The 9275-nt window shown below is 39.8% G+C and overlaps 2 protein-coding genes across 3 annotated transcripts; one reads left to right on the top strand and one right to left on the bottom strand.

Annotated features, from left to right (window-relative positions):
• The first annotated feature begins 1296 nt into the window (after positions 1 to 1296).
• tmem14a (transmembrane protein 14A) lies at positions 1297 to 3057 on the top strand. 2 transcript variants are annotated; one of them, XM_084391474.1, is made up of 5 exons: positions 1297 to 1673; positions 1795 to 1876; positions 1969 to 2070; positions 2155 to 2242; positions 2983 to 3057. In XM_084391474.1, exons 2-5 carry the CDS (start codon positions 1801 to 1803, stop codon positions 3014 to 3016), a joined length of 300 nt encoding a protein of 99 aa, XP_084247600.1. In that variant the 5' UTR covers positions 1297 to 1673; positions 1795 to 1800; the 3' UTR covers positions 3017 to 3057. The 2 variants fall into 2 exon arrangements, with proteins under 2 accessions (XP_084247600.1, XP_084247601.1); XM_084391475.1 differs by having other exon boundaries at positions 1541 to 1673; positions 1798 to 1876.
• Positions 2818 to 5236, bottom strand: LOC311279770 (glutathione S-transferase 3-like). Its single transcript, XM_084391472.1, has 7 exons — positions 4955 to 5236; positions 4665 to 4716; positions 4421 to 4553; positions 4174 to 4315; positions 3961 to 4086; positions 3168 to 3296; positions 2818 to 3055 (listed from the first exon to the last, which is right to left on the bottom strand). Exons 1-6 carry the CDS (start codon positions 5039 to 5041, stop codon positions 3168 to 3170), a joined length of 669 nt encoding a protein of 222 aa, XP_084247598.1. The 5' UTR covers positions 5042 to 5236; the 3' UTR covers positions 2818 to 3055.
• Positions 5237 to 9275: the final 4039 nt, after the last annotated feature.

The raw sequence follows: 9275 nt of genomic DNA, 5'->3' as shown, positions 1-9275 counted from the left end.
TAGTGTAATACTTAGTTTATAATCAGAATATAGTCACTTAAGTAGTCAAGCTTAGCATTAAGTTAGTTATTCAAATGTAAGATGGCATAAAAAAGACTCCTCCTTCCTAAGTGTTCCTTCTCAGCAAAATTCAATTCCACCATCAGTTTTCACACTTTCATGTGGAAAAAAAGCATCAACACTGTAAATTAAAGATTTATTGGGCACTTTAGTTAGATTTATTAGAGTTTTCTCAAGTGTGCCGAAATCATGAGCTTGCGCTGTACTGACTGACAGCTTCAGAGATTATAAAGGGAGGGAGAGCGTGGTGTTCACTTTATTGTTTTTCATGAGACTTTGAGTACTTCATACTTCACCTTGACAACATTTAATTTTAAACATAGCGATTTTATAGTGATGTTTTTTAAAAAAAATTATAGTGACCTAGCGATGTTTCATATTTATTCAAAAGCAAAACGTGTGAAAAAAAAAAAAACTACAGGAAATAGCTAATATGAGCCAATAAATGCTCCTCTGCCGCCATCTACTGGTTATAGTGGTAATTCATGTCTTTTTATTTTAAATAAAAGTGTTTTCTATCAAATGTTGGATTTCTTACATCTTGAAACATCCCGTTTTAAACGGAGACAATCTCAGAAGGATGAACACATAATGTTTTTAGTCATCACATTAAAAATAACATTTGATGAATTACAGACACCGTGTTTCTTATTCCAACGTTCCCATTCAATTAAATTCTATATTGTAATCAATAAAACTGGTTTATTGTCAAATTAGGTAAGTGTGATAACGGCATTGAAATATAAATAGGCTACAACTGTAAATGCCAAGCGGAAACCAGGAAGTAACCGTGCATATGTTCAATTTAGAGTCAAACTATAGACCTAAATATTTGAGTGAAACAGCTTAATTCACGAACAAGAACAAATGTAGGGTGGGGCTTGATTTATAGGTGGGGATTTCATTGGATAGTTGTAGTTTGCTATTGGTTGATATCATGTGAGTGGCAGGTTGACCCGCCCTCGCACCGAGAAGAGAAGGCTCTGCAAGAGGGGAGTTATTTTAATTCAAGATTTCGAGGCACATGAATAAAAAAACAATATATGCACATTCATAATAAATACTGCAATATTCCATAATTTAAAAAAATAATTGTCTACCGGTATTTTGATGTCATGGTGATTTTAAGTTTTCGTTGCATATCAGCAGGTGCTTCAAAAATCATTTTGAGCTCCGTTTGACCCATTCGCACCTGCAGGCATTTACATTTTTAAGGTGATCATTCCTTATAGTCACACCGCTTGTTTTATTAGATTAGGAACCAAATACTAGAGAATTAACCTGCGCGCCACGAGCGTTACATTAAAGGAAAAACACACGCGCGCGTATAGTATAGTAAAAAAGAGAACAGTTTGTTTAGATAAATCTATCTTTATATGTAAATAATTTTGCCAAGATTAATGTGTCGTTTAAAATACACCGGTGTCTGATTTGGCGCGCTCGTGTTTCACACTCACTTCCCTGTTCCTCGCGTCACCGTGACGTCAGTTCCTTGTTACGAACTTCAGCATAGATTTTAGACTCTGCTTATCAGCACAGCTGCCCTACAGCACTTGTACAACTCATTTCCAGCTATTAAATCATACATACCTGCAGTGTACCCGCGATATTTGGTAATGATTTCGCTGCATTTGTTTTTGATTAGTCATGTAGCTTCATTTCATCTGCAATGTGTTCTTGAATGATGTTATTATTCAGTCCTGGTGCATGATCTGTGAATGCTCATTTCTCCAGCAGAAGATGGCAGTGGACTGGTGGGGCTTCGCTTATGCTGCAGCTCTTGCTCTGGGGGGATTTATGGGATATAAAAGAAAAGGTATTGTTGTTTTCATGCACCTTTCAAATTGAACATGTGCAGCTAAATATTGAAGATATAGAGATATTGCATCTAGTGCTTGACTTCTACAGGAAGTGTGGTGTCATTAATCGCTGGACTCTTCTTTGGAAGTGTGTCTGCATACGGAGCCTTTCGGATATCAAATGATCCACAGGATTACTGGACCTCTTTGAGTAAGTATACAAATCCACCCTGCTTTAGAAATACTCAGCAAATGTCAGCTGTGAACTTTCTCTTTCATTGCTTTTGTTGTATAGTGTCTGCTGGCGTACTTACAGTTGTGATGGGAATGAGATTCAGGAAGTCTGGGAAATTAATGCCCGCAGGGATCATGGCAGGACTGAGGTAAAGTTTGTGAGGTTGTGGCATTGTTAACTCTTTCACAGTTACAATTAATATACTATATTCTTGTGTTCAGAAGTATCAAAATGAAAAACCCTTGAAAACTTTTTTATTCATGAAAAGTCTCGAATTATTGAAATACAATATAGCCTATATGACATGAAAATATTTTCATGCAAAATCATGGTCCATGATATTATTCACAGGGGAGAAAGTCAGTTTGAATAAGGAAAGCGATATCTTTTTCTATCCTTTCACTGGTTAAAGCTGCCACAGTCATTACATGTGCTGCACTTTATCTGTGCCATTTTGTTTTATTAGTATATAGTTCATTTATCTGTTTACCTTTATTAGAATTGGAAAGATAATGAAGATATTGTTTGATAAGTGAAATCTCTGATTGTAGTCCTCGAAAACCAAAAAAAAGTATTGCCTGAAAAGTCCTGGAATTTCATTTTACAGTGTCTGTGTGAACTTTACATTTTACTGTAAGAAGTAAAAATCTAGTTGAAAATACCATGTTTCAAGTCATGTTTTCCCCACACTGTTTTTGACCACATGAACACAAGGAAGACGGATTGAATATCATCTTTTATTTATATGCTCCATAGTAATTAAGATCAATATTATTACTAGAGCAAATACATGTGAAATCATAATAACATGTGCAGATGATGATGATGATGATGATGATGATGATGATCTGTCTGAGAGTTTGTTCTGATGGTCTGTTCTTATTTCAGCCTCCTGATGGTTTTCCGAATTCTGATCTTCTAAGTGATCACTAGGACCTTCCAGACAACTTGCACTGAACAGCTGCAATGTCGATTTCACATTATTATAATTGTATCTTGTACATTCCAAATAAATCTGTCCATGTTAGCGTCTCAGTTTTAATAAAGAAGCTTGTAAGTTAGTTATCTTCTACCTAAAAGAGGTGGCTCAACACCTCCTTCACGGTTTTCACATACACCTCATCAGGCGGAGGCTTTCTTGCACTGCCAGGCTGCAGGAATTCGCTGATTCTTGGTAAGGCCTTCATTTTTTCCTGGAACGCCTGCGAAACAAATGTAAAGTTATATAAAATTCATAATCATGCTGCTAAAAAAGAGACAGATCACAGGAATTATCGGTTTGATTCATGGACTGAATTGGTCAGGCAACTCACTAAACTTATTACTGTGTATCTGATAATCAGTACTGTGTTTTTTTTATTTGTGTTAAATATAAATTTGAATGTTTAATGAAACTTAACATCACTCTATTCTGACTGCCAACGTTTAAAGATACAGTCATGTTCACAAAAAGAGTTATTTTAATAGCCTACTAAAACTTATGTTCAAACTTTATATGAAGTGTCTTTAACTACTATATGCTAACCTTTTAATTAATCATTTGATGCAATGCACTTATTGTGTACATACATGTTTTTACAGTATGTTGTACTTAATTAAAAAATACCTGCATTTAACTACAGCTGTAATTAATGGCATATATAATTACACTGTTCACCCACCCTTAATCTTACCTGTATCTACATCAATATCAGCACAAGTGTTTTCAATACATAAACACAATAAGATCACTGTACCTAATCATTACTTTTTTGATGCAAATACATATTAGTTAAAGACACCTAATATAAACTGTGACCAAAAATGGTATTGTTAAGTCCAATTTTGGGGTTGATGGTCTGTGTGGGAAAGCGTGGAACAGATCACCTGGATTTTGGGAAAGGTTGACAGTATTGTAGGGAATAACTCCTGCAGCATCAAAGAGGCTTCCAGAAGATGAACGTCAGCGCGGCTCAACTGGTTTCCCACCAGGAACTGAGAGTTTGCAAGACCCTAAAAAAGTCATATCAGAAAATGCATGATTTTGTGGATAATAAATGCTTCAAAATGGGAGGAATGAATAGTCAGAGCTATCAGTACCTTTTCAAACACAGGAAGGAAGCGCTCTTTTGCCTTTTGCTCTATATTACTGAGACTTTTCTGCTTGTTTTCAGGTGGTGTGAAAGGAGACATCATGATAAGCTCCATTAGATCTCTAGTGCCCTCTGAATACATGTCAATCCTTCAAGACAAAAATACAGTGATAATTGCTTAGGTGTGGTGGAAAAACAAGGAAACTAGTTTTATAACAGTTACGAAACAATTTGCATTAAAAGTTGATGTTTACAAAGCCCGTTCTTTAAGGTCTTTTCCGTAGAGGTTGTATTTTCCAGCGATGTAATTCAGGATAGCCCTTGACTGCACAAGCTGCATCCCATCTATTTCAACCAAAGGCACCTGCTGAAACATCAGGGCTCCATCTACAATAAACATAGGAATCACATTAATATATAATATTAATATAATATATCATACAATAATATATTCATAAAACAACAAGAGATGACTGATGAGAAATTTACTGAACTTACCATTCACCAGTTTTTCATACTGCTCCCTCTTGGTCAAAAACACCTCCTCAAACTGTGAACACAAGAACAAAATAAAGTCAAGGCGAAAAAACGCATTGATCTCGAGATCACATTACAATGCACACATTCAGTTTCTAAAGCAGCTGTTTTGTGATTGTCATATGCAAACAAACTACATTTATTGCACAGTCTTAGGAAAAGGTTATATGTAAAGTGTCAATCGCGCTCCACTTTTTGCAACTGCGTTTTGTTTTTGCATAGACGTGGAAAAGTTTTCCAGAGCAACAAACCTCGACTCCAGCTGCGGCCAAAAGCCATCGGATCGACTCCATTACTCCTCTTCCATTGAAGTAATGCAACACAACTTTCTCAGACATTTTCACAAAATAAAGCGACACTTCAGTTCAAAACGCTTTGCTGCTGTGTGTGCGGTGAATTGTGCAGGCTGTTTAATGTGGACTGTTCAGTGTTGTGTAATTCGTGGGTGGTGCTGCATCGGGACAAATTGCACAAACTTAAAGTCCCACTAAAGTTCACAATAAAGATCCCGCAAAGACACGTGACATCGATGTGACGTGTGACCGTCTCCACAGCGTCTTAAAGGGACCCTATTATGGATTTTTGAAAATGACCTTTCATGTGTGTAACATAGCTCTAGGTGAATGAAAACATCCTGCAAAGTTTTAAATCTGAAAGTGCACCGTATATAACGTTATTGTCTTTCAAATGTAAGAGTCGACTCTGAGTCAATGAAAGAACTGTTTTTCAAACGAGTCATAAGCCAGGGACATGGAAAACTTAAACATCAAACCAGCAGCTGATAGATACAGACAGTTGGTCTGGGAACGCCCCGTCACGTGATGTGAATTTAGCCCGTGGGGGAAAACATTGCCTTGGTGCTAATTGAAATACACAGGACAATCATGCCGAAGAGTTGCTGTGTCGTTTTCTGTACTGCCAATAAACAAACAAATTATGAATTGAAGTTCTACATCCTTCCTAATAAACACACAGAACTTTTTTGAGATTACTGTGTGAGTAGATCCCTGTGTGATATAGCCTAGTAGTGGGTGTTAAACTTGTATCTGGCAGTGGGCCAGATTTGTCTACATCCCTTACGAAAAAGAACTATAGTAGTGTATAATGCTTATGTGATGTTCTGTAATACCTCTATAGTACTTCTATAGCAGTGGTTCTCAAACCTGTCCTGGAGTACCCCCAACACTGCACGTTTTCTTTGTCTCCCTAATCAAACACACCTGATTCAACTCATCAGCTCATTAACCCATTTCTTTTTTCACTGCCCAAGAACGAGCATGTGAAGAATCAGTGGTTAAAGTTAATCTTTACCACTAACGTTATATCACGGCAGTATAATCCTAAACTATTGCTGTATTCCCTTTGTTTCACTGACAACCGCTTCTCAAATCTCAAAGTTCAATGCAGGATTCACAAACCACTCAGCAGTGTGTAAACGTGATTGACCATGAGGCCGTATTTATTTTTTAACGTGCGAGAATTTCGCTCACTACTGCGCAGACTCGGGTCCAGTGCTCACTACTGCGCAGCCTTGGGTCCCGTGCTCACTACTGCGCAGCCTTGGGTCCCGTGCTCACTACTGTGCAGACTGGGGTCCCGTGCTCACTACTGCGCAGACTTGGGTCCCGTGCTCACTACTGCGCAGACTGGGGTCCCGTGCTCACTACTGCGCAGACTTGGATCCCGTGCTCACTACTGCGCAGACTCGGGTCCCGTGCTCACTAGACTCGGGTCCCGTGCTCACTACTGTGCAGAAGCAGGTCCCAAATCTGCGCAAGATGTCAGCGCCATTTTAGGGGTGCTTCTCATTTCTTATTTGTGCATCCTCGCTTCCTTTCCTCGCGTCTCAGCTCCTCCCCCTGTAGGATGCGAGGGAAGGCTGCAAGGAAAGAAAATGAGGACAGAGGGATCGAATGTAACTTTTTTTTATACATTGGAATACTTGATCATTCGAGCGTCACTTCACCACGTCATCAGCAGCGCTCAAAGGATCTGCCTTATGTTGTTGAAGTTTGTTTATTTAAGAAATTCATAATAAATAATAATAAAGCAAGATACCCTGTTGAAATATGTAAGATGTGTGGTTTATATAAACTGTTAAAGGTAAATATACTATAAAGGTAAAGTATAAATCAAAATTATTGTGACCGATGTGAAGGGGGAGGAGAATTTATACGTGCATCACGTTTTAGTCGATAAAACTCTTCCGCATAGGATACACCTGTGTATCCTCGCTCATCCTCGATCCTCGATCCTCACTCCTCGATCCTCGACTCCTCGCGGTGCAATTAGAGAATTGAGATGTCCTTCAAGATGGCTGAGCTCGATCGGTTTCCGGGTCATAGAATGGAGGACAGAGGAGCGAGGAGACCAGGAGGGATATTGAGAAGCACCCCAGGACTTTGGCAGCTTCAGTTTTCACCAATGGAAGAGAATGATGGGGTGTCATCCATCTTTTTTTACAGTCTATGGTCGAGACACACGCAAACACTATAGACCCTTTTTGCGCTGACGTCACAATTACGTTACAGCGTTAGCTGGAGACCAAACAAAGGGAAAACTGGAGGCGGCAAATACAAACCAGCACTGATTCGACTACATAAGGATCTTAAAATGTAATTTTGTTGTGTTATTGGGTGCAATAATCGACGGAGTACAGGCTCCAATGTGAAATTTTATCACATAATGTTTTCTAAGCTATTGTGATTATTTGTGAATCAACTATGATTGTATACATTGTTGTGATTGATTGTGACTAGACTTTTTGAAGAACCTGGTAAGAAAGAATAATCAAATACATAAAGTTAAATTAATTTGCTGTATCTGGAATTCTTTTTCTAGAAAATATTGACATCATTAAAATTGCACTGTAATGTCACTCTTTACATGGTCGTCTTCTGGCCTTGGCGCTGACTAGACAGAACTTCTGGTCGTACCACACAAGTCGTGTATGTGACCATTCCTCACATAGTTATAGGCATCTAAAGATTTATACTTCCTCAGTTTCTCTTTATGCTCGGTTTCTCTTTCAGGTGTAGATATCAGGCCACTCAACCAGAGGTAATCCTGTCAGATCGACCATCACTGAGTGAGCGTGTATGGGTCCGCCAATCTGGTTCAGTCTGTTAAAATTAACTTTTGCAAATAACAATCGCGGCCCTGGACAGTGAGTGACCTTACACATTAAGATCAAATCGGATTTTCTCCAGTCATTGTTAAAAAACAAGCTAACAAAACTTGCTAGCGTTAGTGAAGCGGCCAGGGGAATCTTTTTGCTTCCACCTAAGCTCCACCCACAAAAAAACATCACCATGTTTACTAACTGAAAAAGGGTCTATATGAATGTAGCCGCCATTCCCGCTGTTAATTATATACATATAATTATATACATTCGTAATACTGCAGCAAATTCAAATGCGCTCTCTCTGGATCTCCCATAATGTAATGTAATGTATAATATAACAATTTAATGTATAATATAAGTTGTTGAATTCAAACCAATTGAATGTTTGGTCTCTCAGAATCCTTCCTCCTGGAGCCAGAAACTCTCGTGGGTTGAGTACGCACATAACTCATTACCAGTGTCATCCACGGGCCTATCTCCATTTGAGTGTAGTGTAGGGTACCAGCCACCTATTTTTCCCAGTCTGGAATCCGAAGTCGCGGTCCCCTCTGCTCATGCGTTCGTCCAGAGGTGTCACCGCACATGGACCAGACCCCGTGAGACTCTGCTCCAGGTGGGGGCGCGCACTAAGGCTAAGGCCGATCGCCACCGGTCAAAGCCTACCGTATACGTCGTGGGTCAAAAAGTGTGGCTTTCTACCAAGAACATTCCGCTCCGCTCCGTGTCTAATAAGCTAGCTCCCAAATTCATCGGCCCATTCACTGTCACCAAGATCATTAGTCTCAAACTTCCTCCGGCGTACAGGAGAATTCACCCCGCCTTTCATGTCTCCAAATTGAAGCCTGTTTTTCGTTCTCACCTTAATCCGCCAGCCCCGGTTCCCCCACCGCCGCGACTCGTAGACGGGGAACCTACATATTCGGTCAATCGTATTCTGGACTCGAGACGGAGGGGACGCGGATTCCAGTACCTGGTGGACTGGGAGGGTTACGGTCCGGAGGAGAGAAATTGGGTTCCTGCTAGGGACATTCTGGATCACTCCCTTATCGATGATTACAATCGCCAGGTAGGTTCTCCTGGGAGTGCCAGGAGGTACTCTTAGGGGAGGGGGTACTGTCACGGTTCATTTTGTGGATCTGTTGGTGTGTGTTAGGTGTTGGGTCTATGTGTGTTGCTTGTTTGTTGCCTAGTGACCAGCTCATTACTAGTGATGTATGTCTCGAGACCGGTCTTGGTCTCGAGACCGGTCTCGAGACCACTTTTACGTGGTCTCGGTCTTGTCACGGCCTTGACGGTCTTTGGTCTTGGTCTTGTCTTGGTCTCGGACCTCTCGGTCTTGTCTAGGTCTCGCTGTCTCAGACCGACATAGTGGTCGGGGATTTAGCAATACAATAGGCTACTACAATATCCACGACGACACAACGTTCGATAATACAACATTATTATCC

The sequence above is a fragment of the Rutilus rutilus genome, assembly GCF_951802725.1.
Source record: "Rutilus rutilus genome assembly, chromosome: 20".
NCBI classification, from domain to species: domain Eukaryota; kingdom Metazoa; phylum Chordata; class Actinopteri; order Cypriniformes; family Leuciscidae; genus Rutilus; species Rutilus rutilus.
The sequence above is the reverse complement of the archived record's forward strand: the minus strand, read 5'-3'. Positions and strand labels throughout refer to the sequence as shown.

Bases quoted from the DNA above. Each gene is read 5' to 3' on its own strand.
- tmem14a (XM_084391474.1), top strand. From the start codon at position 1,801: ATGGCAGTGGACTGGTGGGGCTTCGCTTATGCTGCAGCTCTTGCTCTG. The intron at 1,877-1,968 runs GTATTGTTGTTT...TGACTTCTACAG, and splicing joins TATGGGATATAAAAGAAAAG to GAAGTGTGGTGTCATTAATC. The intron at 2,071-2,154 runs GTAAGTATACAA...TTTGTTGTATAG, and splicing joins GGATTACTGGACCTCTTTGA to TGTCTGCTGGCGTACTTACA.
- LOC311279770 (XM_084391472.1), bottom strand. From the start codon at position 5,041: ATGTCTGAGAAAGTTGTGTTGCATTACTTCAATGGAAGAGGAGTAATG. The intron at 4,717-4,954 runs GTTTGTTGCTCT...TTGTGTTCACAG, and splicing joins TGGCCGCAGCTGGAGTCGAG to TTTGAGGAGGTGTTTTTGAC. The intron at 4,554-4,664 runs GTAAGTTCAGTA...TGTTTATTGTAG, and splicing joins GTATGAAAAACTGGTGAATG to ATGGAGCCCTGATGTTTCAG.